Source organism: Xenopus laevis, chromosome 3S (assembly GCF_017654675.1).
Source record: "Xenopus laevis strain J_2021 chromosome 3S, Xenopus_laevis_v10.1, whole genome shotgun sequence".
NCBI classification, from domain to species: Eukaryota; Metazoa; Chordata; class Amphibia; order Anura; family Pipidae; genus Xenopus; species Xenopus laevis.
Genome location: NC_054376.1, coordinates 61,735,201 through 61,761,624, shown reverse-complemented (window position 1 = coordinate 61,761,624; position 26,424 = coordinate 61,735,201). Strand labels below are relative to the sequence as shown.

The window sequence follows — 26,424 nt, the reverse complement described above, 5'->3', positions numbered from 1 at the left end:
GAATTCAACTTATATTTTTTTACCTACGTTGTTGCTTTTTTCCCTTGAGGGTTGAAAAACATATCCCCGGGCAAATATTTTAGGTATAGTGAGTAGGGATGGGCAAATTTGACCCGTTTCATTTCGCCAAAAATTAGCCGCCGGCTATATGTCGCCGATGCCCATTAAAGTCTATGGGCGTCAAAAAAAATTTGTCGCATGCCGATTTTTTTTTTGATGCATGCCGCCATACAAGTCTATGGGCGTCATTTCCGTGTCGAAACAAGGCGAAAAAATTCGCCCATCCCTAATAGTGAGCTATATCCCCTTAAATGTTTTTTTTTTTAAATTTTAATACACAACATTGCAATTCAAAAACTGTACATGTGACTTTTTTAAATTATTGTAGGGAATACATTAAATATATTGCTCAGACTAACCGAGCATGCTCAGTTAAGTGAAAATTGGTCAGGCTAAGTGTATGTTTAGAGCAATGGGTATATATATATATATATATATATATATATATATATATATATATACATATATATATATATATATATATATATATAGGCATATATATAGGCATATATATATATATATATATATATATATATATATATATATATATATATATATATATATATATATATATATATATATATATATATATATATATATATATATAGTACAAAAAAGACCAGCAACACCGATATATTTTGTGCAAAAATTCAAGTGTATTGAAGATGCATGTACAGCCAACGTGACATTTCGGTCCTCTTAGGGACCTTTCTCAAGGTTGCCTTGAGAAAGGTCCCTGAGAGGACCGAAACGTCACGTTGGCTGTACATGCATCTTCAATACACTTGAATTTTTGCACAAAATATATCGGTGTTGCTGGTCTTTTTTGTACTATGTAATCTATTTTACCTTGCACCGGACTTTGAAACAGTTTGGCGGAGTGCGGCCCCATAGGAACTTTATATATATATACTGTATATATATATATATATATATATATATATATATATATATATATATATATATATATATATATATATATATATATATATATATATATGCATATATATATAGGCAGAGGACTTGTATTTTTATGTGAATTTTGTGGTCACAACCTCATTGCACCCAGGGGTGATCCTGGCCCCTCCACCGCCTGAGGCAGCAGCAGTTGCTGCTGCCCCCCTCCCCCGGAAATTCCCTTTTAAAGTACCAGGAGCAGCATTTTTGCTGCCCCTGGTACCTAGTGGGGTGCTGCCGCCTGAGGCGACAGCCTCAACTTGCCTCATTGGCGAAGCACCTCTGATTGCACCCCTGCTTAATGTTTTTAAAAATTAGTTGTCCCTTGTTTGTTATAGTTTATACAGAAGCAGTTGGCAGCTCCATGTTGTAGCTCCCACCCTTCCCAGCTATAGTCAGGTGACCCCAGTGATGGCCAATAAAAAGACAACCAAGTTTGGGACTTTTTCTTTGAAAGCAGCAAGTAAGTTGCAGGTAAAACTTAGACCCTGTGTAAAAGGTATACTGAAGCAATAGAATTCTTAATGAATCAGATGCAATTTGAGTGCAGGACTGGTCATACCAGGGATAACAGCTTAAATATATTGCAATATATGGACAAATAATCCCTGTTTTGTTTAAAAGTTAAAGCATTTTTTGTAGCTAAAGGGATATGGACACCATAAATTAAACTATTTTTTAAATCTATCATAACATTGTCTGTGCATGAAATTTATCATAAAACCATTGGTCTGATGCTTTTATATTACCTATTTGATCCCCCATGTTCCGCTATGAGGGGGCTGCCATATTTGTGCAGCAGCAGCAGTCTGTTAGCATTAGAAACTGACAGACTGAAAAGGGACAGTCAGATTGACAAAACATTCAGGTTTAGGAACTTCAAACAATTACAATTCAAACAATCAACAATTACTTACAAAAGCAGCCCTCTCGGCCAAAAACGATCAGTTGAGTGAGTGCAGAGGACCTCTTGTATTTTTAAATATAATCTGATGACATATGGACTATCTGCCTTCTTTGGTCTAAACAGTTGTATTTGTCCATTTAAAGATGTCTTCTAGTATTAGCATGAAACCTCACATTTTATCTGGTTCTTCATGTTCTTGGCCGCATGAAACACTGAGATATCAGCAAGTTAACTGGGTCCATTTTTCCAAGTTTGGTTAAGAACACTCACATATACATGCTTTCTCCACAAAGAGGAAGGTAATGGGTAAACAAAATATTATCTAAAACAAGTTCTTGCTTTCCATTCGATTAATGCAATCCGTGTGGCATGCACAAAAGCAGGAAGTTAATGCATAAATGAATTGAACTGTTTAGTGCAGTCCTCTTGTCTTGCTGATCCATTTGTTCCATAAATATTTATATCCAAGCATTGCACAGTGTTGTTATAAAACATACAGCAATTTTCAACACCCGAGATAGCATTAGGCAAGTTTTCCCATCCATCTCTGAATGATAGTGTTCCATTAGTCATGTATTGTGATCATTTTAAATGGCCAGACAGTGTAAGGTAAGTGACATTAAAACATTATTTTAAAAGTTAATTTGCTACAATCATGTCTTAAGAACTAAATCTGATAAAATGAATGTTTAGTATTTGACAGATAACTTTGACTGCAGTAAGTTCTTATTTTTTATGCTTACCCTTCATCAAAATTGTAATTTAAGCTCCTGGCTGGTTGCGACGGGCAGAATACAGCTTTGAATTTGCACTGCACAAATTCATAATGCATATCCTACCTCTAGATCATAACATTTTGGGACAATAATACAATAAATTAAAGTAGTTCCTTTGTCATTCTAAACAAATGTTGGGTTAATAGAAGGGATGCTGCTCCAATAAGGGGAAAAATTGGCCTGAGGTAGCAGTGCCGAGCCGGTTACCAGGGCAGAGAGAGAGCGGACATTGTGCTTTTCTCACCAGCGATGTGGTTTCTCCCGCACCCCCCCCCCACTGCACAGGAAAGGTAACCGCTAGGGGGTAAGGGGGGTCGGCAGTTCAGGAGCAGCCTCAGAAACGCTTCTGAACTCCCACACTTAATTTGGGTCAAATTAAAAAAAAGTTTCACAAAATGTGTCCTAGATAAAGCTGATGTTCTGAGAAATTGTCTTGACTCATCTGGCTAATCGGAAACGAAGGCAAGACGCACCTAACCATATTGGGCATTCAGTTAAACAAACTGAATTCTGAGCAGGCCAGAAATGTATCCAAAAATATTACAATAAAAAAATTATCAAAAAAAGAATTGTGCCACAAAGTAGAATGTAAGAATGACAAGTGTTCTTAAACCACAAAAGGAGGTGCTTGTACATAAAGCACTATCTTGACAATAGCGTTTACTATTGTATCACTTCTGTAAAAAAAAAAAAAAAAAACTACTTACTTGCAGATATATCACTCTTTTCTAGCACTTCTACTATGTTGGTATAATTCTACTACAGTACAGTAGATACAGTAGGATTTAACATTAAAATTGGAATACAGAAGGAATCAGTTTCAAATCTCCCCATTTAATAAAACTTTCCTTACTGTTTATCGACTGTCATGAATATTTGCGTTATGAACCATCTGCCTTGTATAAAAATATTATACAAGGCAGATTATTTTTTTTTTCTTGGTCAAAAAAATTTGTCACTATGTAAAATTACAGAAAGTAGTGCCCATGCCGGGCAGGGGCCCTAGGCAGGCCCGGCAGTCGCGGCATCTGCACTAATTTGCATTCGCGTGTACATGCGCAAATTCAAGCTCGCGTGCATGCGCAGAAGTGTAAAGAAGCGAGAAATAATGCAGAGTTGGGAAGAGAAGGGAACCGGACTTGGGCTTTGTGCCCTAGGCACGTGCCTACTCTGCCTACCCCTAGTTCCGGCCCTGACCTAACCTATCATAAAGATTATTGCAGCAAGTATAAAAATTTGAACTTGTCTCGTTAATAAAATTTCCATTTGTCAATAAATCTTTGCAGAGTTCAATCCTTCAAGGGCTACATATATAAAATTCCTAAAAGACACAATTGCATTATTATTCAGACAGCAGGACTCTATATATTAACATTAACATTTATACTCTATAGTTATTACCTGCATACGCATGCATTGACAAATGATACACAGGCTCCAGTTAAAAGGGATTAAAGAACCACCTTGGCAAGGTCACCCTTGCGTTCAGCCGCCATGGAAGCTGTAAAACAAAATAATCATATTTTTCTGTATGTAAGGGGGACATGAAGGCAAAACAGAAAGCAGAAATGATCATTCTTTTTTTTTTATATTTGAAATGTATTCAGCTGCAAGTTTGTCCGTGTCTAAATATGTTATATCGTTCCTTGTGGAACATTCCCAGTATCCGGTCATTTCCCATGACCAGTGTCGGACTGGGCTGCCGGGAAACCTGGAAAAAACCCGGTGGGCCACGGGCTCTTGTGGGCCCCGCCGGCCCAGATCCGCTTCAAAGTGGCGGGACCCATCTCTGTCGGTCTCTGCGCGCATACTTAGAAACCTGGCACCGCGCGCGTGTACGGACAAGCACGGCACAGTGCTCCAGAGAGGCGAGGGGGGGCCCTGGGGCAGTAGCCCCGGTGGGCCCCAAGCCCCTCACTCCGACCCTGCCCATGACCTCTTGGGCTATTCCATTTCAGTACTATTCATGCAGCTGGCTTTTAGATGGAGAAGAAGGAACAGTTATTGGGAAGGGGGGAGAAAAGAGAAGGGGAGAAGGAAAGTTTAAGAGTTATTATAACTACAATATATCTTTACCAGATGACATCGTACCCATTGCATTGCTCAAGTAGTTCCAGATTCAGGGGAGTTAGACTCAGATTGGGTTTCCTCCAGCTGTCGGGCCCACGGATACCACTCCAGCTCCCTCTCGTAGCTCTTGTCCAGAAGTATATTTCTGATAGATTCCATTGCTGGGATCCAGTTTACTTTGGTTATCAGTGATTGTCAACCAGGCAATTGTGGTCGTTTCCAATTCGCTGCTAGAAGAGATCTTACTGCTGTCAGGATGTGTGGCTAATTTATGGGATAGTTTAGAATTAATGGTCTCAATTTTCATGCCTAAAAGAAATGTGTGTGGAGTTGAAATTTAGAAATTTGTTATCTCCAGCGCATCCCCAGTGTTTTTGAACCAATGTGGGTGTGGTTGAGCAGCATGCCACCCCCCTAAAATCCTGCTGCCCTAGACCCAGGCCTAGGTGGCCTTTCCACAAATCTGTGCCTGACCTTACCCCCCTATGTCACTGCTTCACCCTCAATACCATCATCCCTTTTCCGGTTTTTGCAGAATTCAAAGGTGGCAGCACTAGAGAAAACACTGATCCACTTCCTTTTGCCCCAAAATCCTTGTGTAATAATAAATAGGTACAGTATGGCATTAGCCTTTTAGTGCCAGAATCCACCCATCTGCGCAGAAGAAAGGAGATCATGTTTTCTCCTCTGGCATAATTACAGTTTGATGTAATTTGCATTGCATTGTCTTTTTTTGACATACAGGCATGAGAGATTACAGATATTGATAATCAATGAAGACTTCTAGTGTATTTCAATAAATTGTCTTTATTGAAAAGTACAAGACAAATGCCAATATAAGTAACATTCTAGGAATCAGTCTATGGAGCCAAACAGAATAACAAATAGTCACAACATCAAAATTCAAAAACTAAAAGTGACTGTTCCCTTTTGGGACTTTTAACACAGTAAAAAGTTTTTGCAACTTGCTGCTTTCAATGTTCTGTGAGGTGCAGTGACTATGGACATTATAGAAAACACTGGGCTGCGCAAATTCATGTATTTACTTATGGTGTGCACATAAAAAACCATTGCAAGGGAACACAGGACAAAACACTTGTGCATGAGAGCCCTTAAAATTGTAAAATAGATATTATAAGAAACATGACATTATCTACAAAACTGTATTGGTTCAGCACAAAGTTTCTTTATGAATTCTGCACATTTATTCCACGCTTCCAGAATGTCTTTATTTCACTTCCACTTTTATTTAGCCCAAGCCATGAAACATGTATGATTTAAAGCTAAACTGTAAACTGAATGACCGGGTGTTTTGTTTATGTAACAGATCATGCATCAGAGAACACACGTTTTTATTAAAAGTACAGCATATTAATTATTTTGCAACGTAGAATTTTAAAATATAGTGATACTACTGACAAAACACAGTGGGTTTATTTCTGCTTAAAAATAATGGTAATGTGTCAAGTGGTTTAGAACCAGTTGTATTTCTTCATATTTGGCTTGTTGGAGTGTCATTTCTGGTATTCATCTGCCTCTTCTTAGCAAAAGTAATGGTCTAACAAAAACAAGGCTGTGAGCATTTTAAATATATAAAGATTTAGTGCATCTCTATCCAAATAAGAAACTATTTTTAGCATGTGTTGATAAGATTATAATTATAGTGCACAGACTGATAAAACAAAGATACACTAAGAAAATATGAGTAAGGCTTCATTTGGCTGCTTATATGAGAGGTGTGTGTAGCAATACTATTAAGATGACAATGGACAATATCTACTGTGCATTAGCAATCACTGTGTCTATTTAAAACTATGAATAAATAGGCCATCTGCTTATGGCACACATAGCAACATCTGGCCCTTTTCATTGTCATATATTTCCTGTATAAAACATGGCGCTAAAGCACTTGAAATCCCTACTGCACCCATGGCTGTCAATGGGAAAGATGTGCAAATGTGAGCACTGACATTGGGCAAGAGTTGAAATTAATCCTGCCACTAATGCAGGGTGATTTAGGAAAGCTGACACCATGTTTTTATTTAAAAAAAAAAAAACATTGTTTAAATACAAATGTCTTAACTTTTGCTACATGCATAACCACTGGCCATCCCATTGTTATACTTTCCCTTCTTCATCTGTCATGTCTCAAGCCGTTTATATAATATTTATTGCATTACAAATGCCACTTATAGCAATATAGTGTTCACGTACCAGACAAGTTTACTGCAACTATCTTCATATAGCCTGACATAGTGTCTTTGTGCCAGTGAAAGATAGTGTTATAATTTGCAGAAATGAATGCAAATATTATTGACATATACCTATTACAAAAACTGTTTAGGAAAGAATGCAGTAAACAAAATTTTTTGCAATACTTTTGTTCCAATTTTGTGCACGTATCCCTTTTGCTAAATAGCCCCTTCGGTTTGTTTTCCAGCAAGCTGTACATGGACCTGCTCCCAATTCCTACTACTGACCATCTCATTGTCTGCTCATATTATGAACATTTAGATCTGATTGCCCTCACCCAAACTTTCTGTAGTTGATGCCTCTGTGTCATTGTCTGCCAGTGCCAGTGTCTGCTTGTGGAAGTGGGAGTGAACAGCACAAATCCTTATTCTTTCTAACATTTGCTGCCTTAGGGACAAAGAGCTAGAGGAGCAGTTGTGTTGCTTCCGGCTTAGGATCAGCACGGGGTTGTTAATCAAAGTATAGGCTAAGTGCCATTTTATTTTTCTCTGTTTTTTCTTGCAATCATGGAGTGCATCTGAAAGGAAAACAGATAGAGAATACACTCATTCTTGTGGTAAGGGTTATAGTGCACAAGTCATTTTGATCATTGTACTCTGCTGATGGAAACTGCTGCAATCAAACACCTTTCCCCAGTGTCGGACTGGCCCACCGGGATACCAGGAAAACTCCCGGTGGGCCCAAGTGTTAGTGGGCCCTCTTGTTTCTAAATATTTGGCCTATTTCATGGTCATTCCCTATTTCTTTACGGGGAAAAATGCTTAATAATGGGAGAATATATAAAAGACTAGGAGAATAGAGAGGTTGAGTGAGTAGAGGAGGAATAATAGTTTGGAAAGGTCCACTGTATATGGTTTTCTGGTGGGCCCAAGGTCTAAGGCTTTCTGGTGGGCAAATGGCATCCCAGTCCGACACTGCCTTTCCCTGCCAACGTTTGCTCCCCATGCTGGTGCCCTTTAGCACATTCAGTTACAATGAAAGTAGTAATTTTGGGAATGTAGTAAGTGTTTCTGAATAATGCTCTACGGGAAAGGATTCTAGTTGTCTGAAATGCCTACATGTTTTTGCTTGAAGGATTTACTTAATCAAAGATCTTGAATAAAAGAAAGATTTTAAGTGCAATGGTAGAGCTTACCCCAATTATTTTAAATACTGTACACCAACAGTTACTGATGGCATGATTTGCTAGCAAATTGAAAATGAATTTTGAACAGTATCACTTGTTTATCTAGTTAGTTCCACTGATGTATTATAGCACAAAAAAAAAATGACTCGATAAAATGGTCAGGATGGAGCTCAGGCAGAATGAGAATATCACACAGAATATTTTGTGAGCTAGGCTACAACTCAGTATTACAATCCAATTCTTCATGCTAAGAACCTGTCTTGCATAGTAATGGAAACGATCTTCCTGATAAACTATGCTGTGCATACATGCAGGACAAATAAAAGTTACAGAGTGACAGAGTACATTCACAATCAATAATTCTTCTGTGATTCCAGAAGCTCTATGGAACGTACAATAACAAGTATAAACACAGCCAATATCTTTTTGTTACAGCATAGTATTGCCATTTAATTAAAATATTATTTTAATACAATCAAACAATTATCCATATATTGCTAAATTTCACACCATATATAATGGGGTTCTATATAACTAAGGTTACTTCAGAAAGATACTCAATATTTTAGATGTATATGTAAATTAGCTGAGCTGTAGTTATGTTTTTAGGAAATACCATTTATAGTTTAAAATTAGAAGTTTTAGGGCTTTTTTTTTTTAAGAATCTCTTCAATGAACAATAATAAATTCTAGATCAATCAAAGTGGCCTCATCTTTAAAATAAATGTATAGACCAATGGCCTGAAGGGGTATGTCTGCATGTGAGTGTGGTTGGGTGGGAGCTTGGCCTTTAAAGGGGTTGTTCACCTTTAAGTTAACTTTTAGCATGTTATAGAATGGCAAATTCTAAGCAGCTTTTCAATTTCCCTTAATTTTTGCCTTAATTCTTTTTTTTTAGTTTTAAATTCTTTGCCTCACCCCAACTTGCAGTGCAGCAGTGAAGACTGAAGTGTATCAGACCACAAGTCACATGACTTAGGACACCTGGGAAACTGACAATATGTCTAGCACCATGTCAGATTTCAAAATTAAATGTAGAAAATCTGTTTGCTCTTTTGAAAAATGGATTTCAGTGTTGAATTCTGCTGGATCAGTATTATTAAAGGATTCATTTTGGGAAAAAACATGGTTTTCTATGGCAGAATCCCTTCAATTTAAAGTTGAACAATACCTTTAATATTCAAAAGTTTCCCCATTATTTAGATCAAATACGACAGTCCACACTATGGTCTTTCAGCTGCTGTACAACAAGAGATGAAGCTCAACATATTAGGCAGCAGTGGTGATAATTGTATCCATCTTTTTTTAAACTCTTGCTGTGCTCTTTGCAATCTCACACTCTTTTTACTACAGCTGGTGTTTCAAAGGGTGCCATTATGTGTGAGGCTGGGGCAGTCATCCAACAAACTGACACATATGGGGCCCATTTACTAAGGGTCGAAATGAATTTTCGAATGAAAAAACTTTGAATTTCGAAGTAATTTTTGGGTGCTACGACCATCGAATAGGCCAAATTCGACTTCGAATCGAAGTGAAAATACTTCACAAATTCGACCATTCGAAAATCGAAGTACTGTCTCTTTATAAAACTTCGACTTCGACACTTCGCCACCTTAAACCTGCCAAATTGTTATGTTAGCCTATGGGGACCTCCTAGAACCTATAGCCAGTATTTGACAAAGTTTTGAGAAGTTAAATCGTACGATCGGAGTACGTTCTTAAAAATCCTTCGACTTCGAATGTCGGACTACCCCATTCGATGGTCGGATTTCAACGTTTTTTTCACTTCGAAATTCGACCCTTGATAAATCTGCCCCATAATAAATGTTGCAAAGAACTTAATACTATACATTTTTTATTTGCATCATTGGCATTTTATTCAGTTACTTAGGATGGTACCTGTGCTTTTTAGCTGTTTACTGGTTGACAAATCATGTAAGAGTAGATGACAAAAGGACAGGGCCACGGGGTTGGTATGGTGAAAGTCAACCAGGAGCATGCCAATCCAAGTGCTGTATCCTGTAAAGTAAACACAGACAACATAATGGAGGAAGTATATATATATATATATATATATATATATATATATATATATATATATATATATATATATATATATATATATATATACACACCACCGATTCTGTAGAAGGAGCTGCCTCATTGGCTGAGGGCCCCTGTGTGTGTGTGTGTGTGTGTGTGTGTGTGTGTGTGTGTGTGTGTGTGTGTGTGTGTGTGTGTGTGTGTGTGTGTGTGTATATATATATATATATATATACACACACACACACATATATATGTCACGAGTCAAATACTGGACAGAGAGAAAAATACAGCAGGAATGCACTATGTAGAAAAAAACAGAAATGGGGGGGGGGGGTGGAAACAATATCATAATAGGCAAGAAGACAGGGCAATACCAAAAATAATGAATTATAATATAAAGTAATAGACTTGAGAATGGCAAAAGCAATGAAAATACAAAAACTATTTTCTACCTCCCCATAATATTACTATGAAATTTCCCTAAATAGTACACAGTAATGCACATTTGTGTTGTGACACCATTAGAAGTGGCACAGTGTTATTGAGATTTTCAGCATTAGAGTAATATGCTTTTTATGATTGTATGCTAAAAAATGAAGCACAGTATGCACATACATCCTTAAACTGACCACTACGAGGTGCCAGAGAGACATGATTCTATTCTCCATTAGTTACAAGGTGCATGGAAATTATTTGAACAGAAAGCTGACGCAAAAACTGTTACAGTTATCTTAATAGCGTAACAATATTCCTTCCTTCATCCGTTATATGTAAAAATAAGGAATATATGTATCTTTAACATATTATAGATTTCTGAATTTTAGCCAGAAAAAAAAGTAAAGGATAATTTCATGTCTATTCATGAATGTTTGTTCATTTACAGCTATGTTTGTTCCTTATAAATTCAGAAACAGTATGCCCAGATGAAATAAAAACTCTCAAGCAATAGCTACTATACTATACATCATTTACTTATTTTACTTACACAGAATGCAGTAATATGTACTGTCCCCTCATATGAGAAAAGTTCAGCAATCATAGGTATAACCCATCTAAACCATCTGGAAAAATAGGCACCCCCTACCATATTTTCCTTTCAATGTCCTTTGCAGATTCCCCATTGTTAATGAACAAAGCAAGGTCTCCTGGTCTTGACTCAGTAGGGTTATTTTTAATGTCCCATGCAGTGTGCAAAGTGCAAAAATCTTCAATAGGCCATTTGTTTGCACTTTGTCCACCAAATGAAGCATTCTAATAGTCGCAGGGCTCTGTTTCAGAGAGCAGGGACCTGAAAATGCACCTTGAATCCAGAGATTCCTGCATTAGGAACTCTAGATTCAAGAGGGGCTGGCGGGGGTTGGCATGTGCAGTAGGTGCCCCCTCCCAACCTTGCATGTCATTCAAAGGTGCAAGGTACAGAGTGGCAGGAGGTGCAGCTGGCATCAGGGCCCTGTCCTCTTGAGCCTCTTAGTGCCCTTGCACCCAGGGGTTCGTGTGACGCCTAGGGGCAGATGTATCAAGGGTCATATTGAAAATATGAATTTTCATGTTTTTTTATATCAAATTAGACTAGGGAGTTATTCAAATTCAATAAGAGTTTTTCAAAAAATTAATATTAGATTTTCGAGATTTATCATACTCTGGCCCTTTAAGAACTCAAATTCGAATATTTGCCACCTAAAACCTGCTGAATCCAGGGATGAATTTATAGTTGTTTGCAGCCTTCCTGATAATCAAGTTGTCAAATACAATTTGAATTCAATTCGGGTTTTCGGGTCAATCCTATACACCCGTGTTTCAAAAATTTGATTTTTATAAAAGCTTTCGATTAGTCGAATTTCGAGTTCATGGGAGTTCATAGGAGTTTTAAAAAAACTCCTATGAACTCGAAATTCGACCCTTGATAAGTCTGCCTCCTAGTCCAGTGTCGGACTGGCCCACCGGGATACCGGGAAAACTCCTGGTGGCCCCAGGTGTCAGTGGCCCTCTTGCTTCTAGCTATTTGGCCTATTTCACGGTCATTCCCTATTTCTTTATGGGAAAAAAGAGGCTTAATTATGGAAGAATAAAGTATAGTAAGTAGATATAAAAGACTAGGAGAGTAAAGAGGTTGATTAAGGAGAGAAGGAATAATAGTTTGGAAAGTAGGCCTATGGTCTAAGGTTTTCTGGTGGGCCCTTAGCATCCCAGTCCAACACTGCTAGTGTCTGTTCTACTCCTATAATAATGGCTTCATAAAAATAGTCATTTCACTTTCTAAGATGTTATAAAAATCAGATTTGATGATTACAATATTTACCCATATCTGCACCCTCATAACCTCTTGGAAAGAGTGGGCGATCGATCCTAGCAAGTAACCAGCTCCCCAGGAATACGTTAAGCATTATACGGATTAGACATGCTCCAAAGCCAAGGATTGCAGAATAAAACATGAAGAAATAGCTGAAGTTCTGAAAGGCTCTCCTAAGAAAGGAAACAGCAGCACATGTAGAATGGCACAATTCAGTCAGTGTTCAGACACATCAAGTTAGTGTGGGAGGCAGGCCCGGATTTGGGGAGAGGCCCCCTAGGCCCGGGCCTAGGGCGGCAAGATGTTAGGGGCAGCAAGCAGGCCCCCTTACATCTTCTCTATAACATAGTAAAGCGGAGCGGTCCGTGACCGTCACATTTCCAAACAGAGCAACCGCCCGCCCCCCACATTGACCCAGCGTAGCAGCTTGTGTAGACTCCCGCTGTGCGCCTGCCTCTACTCTACAGAGAGTAGATAGCAAGCGGTGTCAGTGCAGATCTCCACTTCTTCCGGTCTGCGCTCTGTGACGTCGCCATGTAACTGCGCATGCGCGCTTCATCGTGACATCACTTGGCGCACGCACAGGCACGCACGGCGCCAGACTAATTAGAAATAGAGTCCAGAGGATTGGGAAGGGAGCTAGTTCAGGCAAGAGTGCAGGTGCAAGCAGCCAAAGATTTACTTCCAGAAAATACGGGGGGGGGGCGGCACAGTAGCTGGGCCTAGGGGGGCAGGAAGGGTAAATTCGGCCCTGGTGGGAGGTGAGCTTTATTGGTTGCAAACATTCTCCAGTGATGCTCATTGCTGAGGATTTATCAGCAGATCATGCTTTACCCTTACAGCTAATTGCATCAAATTGATCTCTCTGTAAAAAAGTTGTTGTGATTGCATTCCACCGATAATTTATTGGCGGGCAGTATTCAAACTCACTTTTTGGAGACTAGCTAGTGAGTAATGTGCATGATATATATTCTAACAACATGCACTGTTAAATTAATCTGTTTGTCAAAGGTACTGTAGCTACAATAGACCATGACACCCTTTTCCAAACAATGTTTCTATGCCACAGGGGTAGGCTGAAATACAAGAGGGACTGATGTTTACCTGTTGTTGATGGCCAGTGGTTTGCTTTTGTCCTTTGGATTGATTTTATCTTGTAGGAAGAAGAACTGAGATGCCAAAATCTGTATTACAATGACACCTACCATGATCACAATACCCAGTCTAAAGACACAAAAATAGAATGAAAATTATATGAAAACTGATATGAAACTAATATGTAACGGAAATTCAAGGACATAGTGTCACTTTCAATTTACCCATATGCATAGGAAATTTAATGTCACCTCTGTGTAAAAAAAAATGAAAAAAGGAAGATTGTCAGAGAACATTCTTACACTGTATATCCTAGGCCTTGTAGAATTATTATTCCCCTCCCCTCTTGTATAGGGATTATGAACCAGAAAGTGATCATCAGACTAATCAAAAAGAACAGAATGTGCAGAAGGAAATATCCTAGAAGGAGATACAAAAAATACAGTATTATTACTCCATTAAAATTCTATTATTACTTTTTCTTAGATGCAGCACAGATTTACATTAACACAGAACAAATTCATAAGGGTTCATCTATCCACATTGTGATTTGTTTCCTGGGCCATGGGATTCAGGATTATAGTTTCTTTTTAACAAAACAGGGATGTTTATTCAACCAAAAAGCAAACCATGCAACTGTCAGTTATATCAATGATGAAATAACCTGAATAAAACTAAATTCAGATTGGTAACTATGAGTAAGTACTCTAAAAGAAAATGTGCACTCAAACATTGACAGTTTAATCTGAAAAATGTTTCAAGATTTTGCTGCACATCTGTGTTTACATGGAGTCGACCAACTTCTGGCACCTGTTACATTCCACAATTCTTCTGCATTTCTTGGTTTTGCCTCAGAAACAGACATTTTTGATGTCACCCCACAAGTTTTCTATTGGATTATTGTCCAGGGAATGGGCTGGCCACTCCATAACGTCAATCTTGTTGGTCTGGACAAGTTCAAAGTTTAATAGAGAAATTGATAGCCTAAATTACACATCTATGCTAGAAAATAAATGTGACCTTCCTATAAAAATGATCTAACCAGCTATGCAAAGTGAGCAAGCTATACACCATCATGAGTAACCTACCCCACAGCAAGTAAGCAATCTGATTCCCAGTGTATCGAATGCTAGCTGCCTGAAACAAAACAAGTCATGTTAGGGCAATTTTTTATATACAAACTTCTTACACAAAAAATTATACATATATAAAAGATCATGTTCTAATTTTTTATTTAATATGAAGATGGGCACTCAACAAAAAGATGCATAATAGACCGATTCGATTTTAAGATGATGCACGGCTTAAAATTTATAACAGTGTCCACAAAATGGCACCTGCCTGCTTGCTGTAATTATGAGTTCCCAGACCAAACGAAACAAGATTCAAATAATTTATATAGTGCAATTAAAGTTTATTTTGCTTGACTAATGTCATAAAATAGTGTTTGGAATATTTTTTGGACCACAGGTCCCCTTTAAAATCTGTGTTTTTTTGTGATTGCATTATTGCAAAAGGTTGAAAAGTTAAGTAATTAATCATAATTACTTACATGTCCTGTTCGTTTTATTGTAAGTAAAAACTACTAACATGTTAAAATGTTATTATTACTTGCTACTAGACAGATAACAAATAAAAAACATAAATTGAACATAAACCTCCATAGCACTTCAAAGTTGGGTTAAAGTGTTCTTTACAATCTACATCAAAAATCAACAAGATTCAAGCCCATGATTCTTGTTAAAAACAGATACAAGAAGTAGGAGTCATCCTACTAGTGGGGAGTTTTATCTCATAAACTCAGCAGGCTGAGACAGCATAACAGCCCAGTTACTGAGGATAAACTCCAACCAATGATTATCAACATGGCAAATTATATTGTGGATAATGTACCCCCTTCTGTAATTTATTAAGATATTATTAGTCACCGAGTGGCCTTGTGCTTTTATACAGGTCACATAACTCCGACTTGACTTGGGTCATAACTGTTTGCTTTTGAATGTGACCTACATGGTAATGATCAATTGAAACTCACTGAACAGTTATGTCCCACGTGGCCCCACTTGAAATTGCTGTCTGACTAAGAGTTAGAGAGCTGAAAATCAGGAAGTAGTGTTCTGGCTATTATGTTAGACATCCAGTCACTTCAGCCTTTATACATTACATTTTTGGTTAAATAACTATATTCGAAACTTTTTTTTGCACAGCATATCTATTTACACAGTTTTTATTTTTCCTTTAGGATTAGTTCACACGAGGAGATTCGGGGAGATTTTATCGCCTGGCGACTAATCGCCTCGTCTTCTGATCGACAATCTCCCGAATTGCCTCAGCGTGTTTTCCCATAGGCTATAATGAAAAGTCGCCTGAGCTAAAGCACACATGGCGATGCATTTTCCATAGTTGCCCGAAGTTGCCTCTGTGAGGCAACTTCGGGCGACTATGGAAAATGCATGTTTTCATTATAGCCTATGGGAAAACACGCTGAGTGTGAACTAACCCTTAAAGGTGAATCACCCCTTTAATACTGTGGGTGGAGAGGAGGAGGAGTGAGACAAAGAGGCATCATGTTAGGAGAGCCAAATGGAGAGGACATGGGGGTGGGGGCAGGTAGAGTGGGACCTGAGACTGAAGTAAAGAGGCCGCAACCGATAGACAGTGAGACAGTAGGAGTCATGTTAAGGAAGAGCTGAGTCAGGGAATTAGATGGAAGGGGAGCAGAGCTCTCTCTAGCTTATAAACAGCATGTATTGATGTAGGAATGCGCCGTTTATAAGGATATAATTTACATTTAGTCTAATAGAAAAACTACCAAACTGTAGATTATATAAAAATGAACCTTTCTGTACTATGTTTTAAAAAATCTGCTGTTTTATGCATCACATGTTAGTTATGAAAATGTTTCCTACCAGAATGACTGGAGGTTTACTTTGACGTGAAATGTCTGAGGTGCCTTTATAAAGTTTTTTCATTTGTTTCCTAGAAAAATATAAACATTTCATGTTACAAATGACCCCAGTGTTAACACAAGACACATACAGTATCTATTATGTATTTATTTATTTTAAGCAGGGGTTCTGAACCTATGAGTTGGGTCCCAAAATGGTTCATCATGCTGTTCAGGATGGACTGCCATCATTCCCCAAAATAAAATAAAATTTCCCCCTACAGTTTAAAAATTAAAATTAAAATTAGTTGCACTACTCAAAAAAATGTAAATTGTGATTCCCAAACTTAAATTGGATCCCCTGAGAAAAAAAGAAGACATTCTTAGTTTTGCTATAACCTGTACAAACATTTATATGTGCAGTGGCCATCACTGTGTTTTTTCAGTGATTAGTGCTGGAAAGTCATTGAATATTTCTTTCTCGGTAGATGAATGTGACAGTGTTACCTGTAGCAGGATAGTAAGTGCAAGATGTAAATAACACTTGTAAAAGCAGCTGGGAAAGTTGCATAAAACCAGCTATCTGGAAAAATATAAGTGAAATATTCTGTTAGGAAATATAATATACTCAGTATAAACGTATGCAGTTTCTCATTGTTTTCAGTTGCATGATTGTATTTTACCCACTGTAATGTCTACTAAATTACTGATACTTTCTTGCAATAGTACGAGTAATCAGGACCAGCAGTGAAGTAAACAGATAATGCATTCAACTGCAAATAAATGTATTAATAACTTTACAACGGCTGATCATTTTTAATTGATGTGCATTAAAAAGTTGCTTAGAATTAAACTGCTATCATTGCAGAAATGTGTTCCCTTTTTAATATTAACAGCACAACAAAAAAATACTGCAAACAACAATGCCACAGATAAACTGACCTTTCAGCAAATTTAAGACCCATATAGTCCGGTTTTCATAGGATAGGTTTATTGTTATGAGCGCCCAATGTTCCAGGCCCTTTACAGCTTTGGGTGAAACAAACAAATCTACTAAAAAAAACTGAAGATAAAATATTAAATTGTTGTCTACCAATGATTAAACTTACTTATTGCTGAATACCCTATAAAGATCAAGAGTTTTAAACATCAGTAAAACAACATTCTAATACTTGGCTAGAATTACTGTACTTTTAGAGTCTGCTGGACTGTCATTAAATACAGGTATGGGATCTGTTGTCAGGAAACCCGTTATCCAGAAAGCTCTGCATTACCGAAAGGCATCTCCCATAGACTACATTATAAGCAAGTCAAATTTTTAAAAATGATTTCCTATTTCTCTGTAATAATAAAATATTACTTTGTACTTGATCCAGACTATGATATAATTAATCCTCATGGGAAGCAAAACCAGCTTTTTGGGTTTATTTAATGATTTACAATACATGATTTTCTAGTAGACGTGAGGTATGAAGTTCCAAGTTACGAAAAGATCCATATCCAAAAAACCCCAGGTTTGAGCATTCTGGATAACAGGGGCCATACCTGTACAGGTATACAATCTCTTTTCTGTAAACCCAATATCCAGAAAGCTTTGAATTATGGGAAGTTCATCTTCCATAGAGTACATCTTAAGCAAATAATTCTATTTTTTTTTTTAAATGATTTCCTTTTTCTCTGTTATAATAAAACAATACCTTGTACTTGATGGTAACTGAGCTGCATGAATCCATATTGGTGGTAAAACAATCATGTTGGGTTTATTCTATGTTAAAATGTTTTTAGTAGATTTATATTCAGCTTGAAAAGGCAACTAAACTGTTCTGAAAGCTTGCTATGATTATCCTATTTAACCAATAAAGATATCACCTTTATACCACCTTTTTGTTATTTTTATGGTGGTCCATCCAGGTCCCAATCATTCTGGATAATAATCTCCCATATCTATTCTTAGGTTCCCATCAGTCCTCATTTCCAGGACCTCAGTCATTGGGGTAAGTCTCCCCATGCAACTGCAGATATTGCCTCAAAAATGCCCCTGATTTTGGAGTACCTGCACAACAATTTGATGTTGGGGAGCTGCTTTTGCTTTGACTGCAACAACAGCTTGACAGCAGTGGTGACATCAGCTGCAAAGTATAAAATGCTAACATACTTTCTACGAAACAGAGGTTTTGAGGCCATGGGTGGGTGTAGTTAAAGGAAGCTAAATGAAAATGTGTGTAACTCGCTTCGTGCCCCAAACTGTTATAGGTCTCTCTGGATTTCACTTTGAAGATATGGTAGCCTTACTATAGCTGTATTTTGAATCTCTAGAAAATAATGACCAGCATATCAATGTTTGCCATATCTTTGTCGTAAATCCAGAACAAACTCAATTTACATTCCATGCTGACAGGCACATAAGTAATCACTGCATTTTGTACCGCTTTGTATGGTGTGAATACAATGCGCAAAATACAGAATATGGTGAGACAGGTAATTAAGGATAATGTTCTGCAAAGCTTACATTGTACAAACAAATGAGGCAGAGCACAGCTGTTACAATCATCCTGGTTGGAAACTTAAAACTTGGGTCAAATGTATAAATCTTCTGTTTCAGCCAACACCTCTTTGAATCTCTATGTAAAGAAATAAAAGAAAATGATTCATATTCTTACAATATAAAACATTTTAAAAACACATGCTTCCTAAATACAAATATATTTTTGCTTTAGGCCAATTGCTATCAGAGAGCTATGAGAGCAGGCAACAACAGGACTGGGTTAAGTAACCCTCTGCACATATTTGGATGTTTAATTAGTTCTGTCATCTTAAGTGGGCTATGCCCAGTCTAACATAGTACTGTGGAACCAAAGAAGCCGAAAGAAACTTCTTACTGCACTACCTCGAAAGGTATGGTAAACTGTCATATTTCAAGCAAGTAAACATTCTTTTTATCCTCAGTTTATGTTTTTTGGAAACATCAGCCTCAAGTTGTCTATCCCTCATTTAATATTGTATAAATAAACAAAAACCTGACTAAGGCTCAAATCTTCAGCTTGACAGGAATTCTTCCTCTAGTCAAGTCTTAGCTCTGATTTCATAAAGATACACAGTCTATATCCATAAGACAAATTACTAAATCAAATACATACATTTAAGGTTATTTGTGACAGTGTCCCACTGTGGGTATATTCACGTGGGTGTGTGGCTTAATTTTTTAACCTCATCAGTTAGAAACTTACATTTCAGGAAAGCCTTTCAGGAGGTAATTCAAGTAGTGTGTGAGATGTTTTGGCAGTAATGGTTCCTCATGTTCCTGTGTTAAAGTCAAAATATAAGAATACATAAGCTATTTTATACCATACAGTTAATTAAACGGACAACAAATGTAAAAACAAAACAAATTCTGAGCATTTTGGTTGCCATCAACACAAATTAATTGCCATCATTCTGCATCTTATGAGCTGCAGTCTGACAATGCTAGTAGTTTTAAGATGTTTTAAAATAAAAAAATAGTACACACTCAATATTTTAACAATAAATTAAATATAAAATTTGACAGAAAGAGCTTCACAGAGTAAGGATTTCTATTCAATAATTACACATATAGAGTGTATGTACACACACATATATATATATATATATATATATATATATATATATATATATATATATATAAGGATGTATTAGGATCTCAACCTGTTTCTCCTCAGGTCTGCGAAGAGCCAACATAGTTTTCACTAAGATGTGCAGAAATCTTCCAATCAGAAACAGACAGCAAACTAGAGATGGGACAGGAGTGAGGAGAAGGATGGTTGAAGCCTAGCGAAAAGGTATATGAGACATAGACACGTTAGCTTAAAATACGTAAGACACGTAAAAATGCCTCATTTTTTTCCCCTCTTAATAGGTGTATTCAATCACAACTGTAATCCTAATACTAATTTAATTCCCCACTACTGTTCTAGAAGGATCTAGAGAGTGTTTTGGTTAACATTGTTATATTTCCCTCTCAAATGTTCACCACTCTGCATCTGTACTGTCTCATGTCACTATTTTTCACTTTAAATATTTTTGTAAAGCTAGCTATCTAAAGCTTAGCCTGTCTAAATCTGAGTTCATTATCTTTCGCCTGTAAAGAAACAGTATGTTAACATATGTTACTAATCTTATTTTTCCACCTGTTTCTGAATACTGATTTTCTAACACAACCTTTAATAACATCATATCATAATGCAAACTCCTGGAGGGGTACAAAGTTAATTCACTTATTTATAGCAATAATATATTTTTTACCAAACCATTAGTTACTACTCACCTGAGTTATCTTCTGGCACTCAAACATATCAGCCAACTGCACACAAAACCTGAAGGAGAATATAAAGATCTAAGATAACTGCTATAATATAACAAGTTTTTGTGCAGTTGGTAGAGAATCAACAGTTTGCCCCTGTAGTAGTTTATCTATTCGCAATTCTCCTCTCTGTTGTGTAGATTTTTTGTATGTGCCAAAAATGACTTTTTACTTCCTCTTCCTTCACTGTGCATAATGTATTGCAAAAATAATTTGCCACTCATAACCAATCTGTAGGATTAATATCCAGTGGGCTAGTAATTGGGGTTCTCTGGGTGACGGCCCTACAAACTTTATAGCACTGTAAGCTCTTTTGGACAGGGCCCTCTTTAATTCTTGTATTGGGTATTGGTTGTCTTTGAACATAAATCTGGATGTTAGGGTATTGTTATTATTATTATTGCACAGGGCCCCACAACTATTGATGGAGACCCTGTGTTTATCACAGTGTAGGACCCTGCTTTAAACATATAGCCAGTAGTGATGTGCAAATTTATTTGCCAGCGAATTTGCGCGATTTGCCGCGGGCGAATAAATTTGCGAAACGGGCGCGAAAATTCGCTGGTGAAAATTTGCCGGCGTCAGAAACGAGTTTATCGAATTTTTCGCCATTTCACAAATTTCACGGCGCAAATTTGCAAAAACTGAATCTGTTTTATTGAATTTGAATTTGTTGGAGATAACATGTTAATATAGAACATTTAATCTGCTAAATTGCCTATGTATTCCGTCCCCAAACCTTCATATTTTGAAGCCTTCTTTTGCAGACAACTTCAAGTCTTTTTTAGTTAAGTACTGTATATACAATTTTTTGTTTCAGATTCTTTGGTTTAGTCAGATCACCCTTGTTCAAGTCAATTTTCATATGGTGCGACAGATTCTTAACTGGATTGGCCATTGTAGAAAGTAGAAAAACTCTTTCCTAACCTCCTAACCCAGTTTTTCTTCAGCCTTGGGTTTAAGATCATTGCCCTGCTCAAAGGTGTATTATTCCCAAAGCTTGAGGTTTTGTTGGACTAAAATGTTGTAGTGTATTGTGACCCATTGATACTTCCTTCTATTATACCAAGATACCCAGGACCACAGAGCATGATGCTAACGCAACCATGCTTCACTATAACTATAGTGCTTTTGAAGGCGGCTGCAGAGTTTCATGTGTTCTTGGTCTCGTCTGGCCACATCAACCCGGGGTCACTCTCATACTTTATAGCAAATTATAGCATATTTTGTGCTGCTATCCCACACACCTGTATTATGCAGAGCTCATGAAATGATTGACCCATAGCTACAGTAAAATAATGTGGTGTCAGCAACCTGTTGTAGGGACCATAGTGCATCTCTCTAAACTAAACTACCTGGAGAAAATCAGGCTTGAACAATAGGTCAAAACCACCCTTAAACAATTCACAAAACTGGTTCATATTTAAAATTCAGAATGTGGGGAATTAATATCCATGTAAACTGAAGCACATAACAGCATGGGCAGAACCAGCAACCGTTGTGATTGCTCAGTCTCCTACTTTTACTATCTCTACAGCTCGATCACTCACAGACAGACAAGCTTGCTTGCTTAGCAGTGTCAGCACACTAAGCTTACCCGATGATTGCCAACAAGCAATGGCCTCTACAACCCTTCTGTATTCAAGTGAGAAGCATCTTATTAATCAATGCAGTGCTCATATGTAGAGCTGACAGAATACAGACAGGTAGAACTCTTTGTGGTATGTAATTCGGATAGTTAGAATTCATTAACAGAAGTGGACAAAAGTATTGCTGGCATGAATTGGCATGTCCAACTAATTATTTACTGTTCAGAGTTATGATTGTCTAGCTTGTATGCCTTATTAATTTGCCATTTTTCAGTACCTAAGCAATGGAATAAAGCTACAAGGAAACATCATAATGTATAATAATAATAAACAATATATTTAATGGGGTGGTTCACCTTTACGTTAACTTTTAGGGGCAGATTCACTAAGGGTCGAATTTCGAAGTAAAAAATACTTCGAAATTCGACACTCGAATTGAAATCCTTCGACTTCGAATATCGAAGTCGAAGGATTTAGCGCAAATCCTGCGATCGAACGATCGAAGGATTTTAATCCAACGGTCGAAGGAAAATCCTTCGATCAAAAAAAAGTTAGCCAAGCCTATGGGGACCTTCCCCATAGGCTAACATTGACTTCGGTAGCTTTTAGCTGCCGAAGTAGGGGGTCGAAGTTTTTTTTAAAGGGAAAGTACTTCGACTATCGAATGGTCGAATAGTCGAACGATTTTTAGTTCGAATCGTTCGAATCGAAGTCGAAGGTCGTAGTCGAAGGTCGAAGTAGCCCATTCGATGGTCGAAGTACCCCAAAAATACTTCGAAATTCGAAGTATTTTTCATTCGAATCCTTCACTCGAGCTTAGTGAATCGGCCCCTTAGTATGTTATAGAATGGTCAGCAACTTCTCAATTGGTCTTCATTATTTATTTTGTATACTTTTTTTTAATTATCTCCCTTTTTCTTTTGACTCTTATAAGCAGTGACAGTGATCCGCAGAAAGCTCATGCTTGAAGCGCTGCTGCACCAGTGTACCCGAACACAGGCCTACGCCAAGCCTGCTGCTGCCCAGATACAGGAAAGCAAAGTGCCATGACAGCAAGAAAACATTAGGCCTGTCTCCCCATCCAAAACTGACACAGCCTCTCTCTCACTCCTAAACCTGCAGTAACATGGAAAGTGGGAGCTAAAGGATCCAGCAGTAGATAGCCAGGGAGGAGAAATCGAGCGCCGCTCGATGGATCGTCACCCTGCCGCCTTTTCTGAAGAGGAGCAGAAGCAGCGTTTTTGGTAAGTTATTTCTTATAAAGAATTTGCAATTTTAAAGTATAATTTGCCTTGTTTTTTTAAAAAATTTTTTGATGTTACTGGTCCTTTAAGGCAAGCTGTATATTGCCCAAATGCGTGTATGCACCTGAATGGGGGACTAACCGCACAGTGCCCTACACAATTAGTGTGAGGAGGGCAGTGATATCTAGGAAGTGCTAACTGGTAACTGAAAGTAATTTACTGCCCCACTTTATGCCTCAGGCATAGAGGCGGGACAGAAAATATATGATTGACAGCTCAGATATTTAAACACCTTTATAAGAGGTATGGATGTTTCATGTTTAATTTGCAAAATACTTTCATTATACAGCTTTTTATGTGTGGGTGACAGGTCCGCTTTAAAGAACATTAATGAGCTCCATAGTAACAATGCTACTGTGTTGTAGGCAGGCTAGATATGGAAGAGTTCATTTTGTAGAAAGAATTTGATTAGACATCCTCTTCTGTATTAGCTATTAGAAAAATAGATAATTTTTAACATTATAAAACAATAGGCAAAGCATATTTCCAATCAAAACCTCTATTTGGGGTTATTGGGTTCATGTTGAGCTTATTTCTATTTCACCCCTTTAAGTCATTATAAAATGAGCATAATTCCTATCTAATCTTTGGAGACATGGCATTTCAGGCATTTGTAAATGTGATATTTTCTCATTAAAACAAAACTGCACATTTGTTCTTACCAGCAGACAGCGTAGCAGAATCCTAGGGATGAACCAAGAATTCTGTTTTCAGTTGATAGACAGGCAAAGAAAGGGTAATAATCCATAGCAACCTCGAGAGCAGACAGTAGATAAACAAGAGCTAGATACAAAATGGAAACAACAGGCATGATTTTACTTTAATTAAATCTAATTAAATCTAATTTATGGTTAACCTTCTCAACACCTGAAAGATAAGACTTTTTCATTCATCCCAATATTCTCATCTTTAAAATTAGGGGACATTTATTCATGTCCCTGATCCCATGTTAAACCCAGTGTGAATAGCTTTGTACAGTCCCATGAAAAAAAAAACAAGATATGCAACTAGCAATACATTTCAGGAATGCTGCAACTGGCCTCTTTTGCAAAGTTAACATAAAAGGCATGATATATGTATGCTTTCTCCATCAGCATATTTCAGCTGGTGGAAAAGCCTCCAAAATATCCCCTGCTGCCTCTCATTTATTTTAGTGGGAACTGTCTAATGTTACCAGTACTGGCCGTTCATGGCCTGAAATCTAAAGATCTTCTATGACCAGCCAACATTCCGAACCCTTAATTAACAGGGTATTGCACGTTACTTTTGAGACCATCCTAAAGGTTTGAATATAGAAACCCTGTTCGTATTTATTACACAATCAATTTCGAAACTTCTGAATGTAAAATAAACTTTCTGGATTGCAGCAGTTGTCACACAATTTTATATATGTTGTCCCATACATATATACATATCAGTGGTATGGGACCTGTTATCCAGAATGCTCGGGACCTGGGGTTTTCCGGATAATGGATCTTTCCGTAATTTGGGTCTTCATGCCTTAAGTCTACTAGAAATTCATTTAAACATTAAATAAACCCAATAGGCTGGTTTTGCTTCCAATAAGGATTAATTATATTTTAGTTGGGATTATGTACAAGCTACTGTTTTATTCTTACAGAGAAAAAGGAAATCATTTTTAAAAATTTGGATTTTTTGGATAAAATGGAGTCTATGGGAGACAGCCATTCCGTAATTTGGAGCTTTCTGGATATCGGGTTTCCGGATAAGGGATCCTATACCTGTACTTTAAAACCAATTTTCAGGAATGGTACAATTTATTCGACGTGCCACTTGTTCCACCAAGTGTACCTATTTTCATTAACAAAACACTGTTTGCCTCAATCAGTTGTTGAGAAAACAGTGATAGATATGGCAGATTTGTGCAGAACCTCGGGCTTCTTAACAATTTATAGGAGAAAACCCTGCAGAACTAGGAAGGTTGTTATTTTTTTTAAGGTCAAACTACATGCAGCGGTGTGTTTTTTGCAAAACAAGGATATGTCTTTGTAACTATATATGGTTCGAAAGTTTGTATTTGACTATACTGGTTTATTCAAATAACCCCTGCATTTCCTCAGAAATCAAGGTAGGCATAGGTAGCACTGCCTGCAACTCACAGGCCAATCTGATTAGTAAACCTGCGGCTTGGGGAATTTTTGAAAGAGGGTTAGATTGTGCTTAATCCTACAGTGGTGTGTGTGGTTTACTCTAGCACTTCATGAAGAACTGTTGGCACTGATCCTTCAGCTTTGCCAGTGTAGTTTAAAGATCTTCTTCTCTATAAATATAAATAACTGAATACACAAATAGTCACATCCATACCTTTGGCCCAGGGTGGAGCAGTAAAGTTGAAGTAGTTTGAATACTCATTGAAGAAAAGAAGAAAAACAGTTGTAGCTGTTGCCCCACATGCAGCTCCAAATGACCATCTGTTTGAGTAGCTACTTATAAAGTTCACTGGCCTAGGGATAGAAAACCGAATATTGAGTTCAGTAGTACATTAGCTATTGGTTAGGCACAACATCATTTGGAGGCTTTGCTGCAGGAGTGCTTGCTGCAGTAAATCTTAAAGTCTGTCATGCTTTTTATAAATGTCGCTTTTATTTCTAAATTACACTGTTTACACTGCAAATAATTCACCATATAACATTTCATTCCTGAACCAGCAAGTTTTTAGTTGTAATATTGGTGTGTAGGCAGCCATCTCAGGTTATTTTGCTGG

At 37.4% G+C, this 26,424-nt stretch overlaps 1 protein-coding gene across 5 annotated transcripts in view; it reads right to left on the bottom strand.

The window, feature by feature from the left end:
• Positions 1-5,559: 5,559 nt before the first annotated feature.
• LOC108713003 (stimulated by retinoic acid gene 6 protein-like) overlaps positions 5,560-26,424 on the bottom strand; it is a 33,944-nt gene continuing 13,079 nt past the window's right edge. For 4 of the 5 annotated variants that reach the window (XM_018255626.2, XM_041588389.1, XM_041588390.1 and 1 more), the window contains 15 exons: positions 26,025-26,164; positions 24,362-24,482; positions 20,771-20,819; positions 20,152-20,274; positions 19,695-19,768; positions 18,977-19,088; positions 17,410-17,530; positions 16,975-17,050; positions 16,490-16,559; positions 14,669-14,717; positions 13,883-14,000; positions 13,590-13,709; positions 12,495-12,658; positions 10,049-10,168; positions 5,560-7,540 (listed from right to left, as the gene is read on the bottom strand). In XM_018255626.2, the coding sequence (XP_018111115.1) occupies positions 7,281-7,540; positions 10,049-10,168; positions 12,495-12,658; positions 13,590-13,709; positions 13,883-14,000; positions 14,669-14,717; positions 16,490-16,559; positions 16,975-17,050; positions 17,410-17,530; positions 18,977-19,088; positions 19,695-19,768; positions 20,152-20,274; positions 20,771-20,819; positions 24,362-24,482; positions 26,025-26,164 (1,717 nt within the window). In that variant the 3' untranslated portion in view covers positions 5,560-7,280. The remainder of the gene's footprint in view (positions 7,541-10,048; positions 10,169-12,494; positions 12,659-13,589; positions 13,710-13,882; positions 14,001-14,668; positions 14,718-16,489; positions 16,560-16,974; positions 17,051-17,409; positions 17,531-18,976; positions 19,089-19,694; positions 19,769-20,151; positions 20,275-20,770; positions 20,820-24,361; positions 24,483-26,024; positions 26,165-26,424) is intronic. The other variant, XM_041588388.1, reaches the window with a different exon arrangement.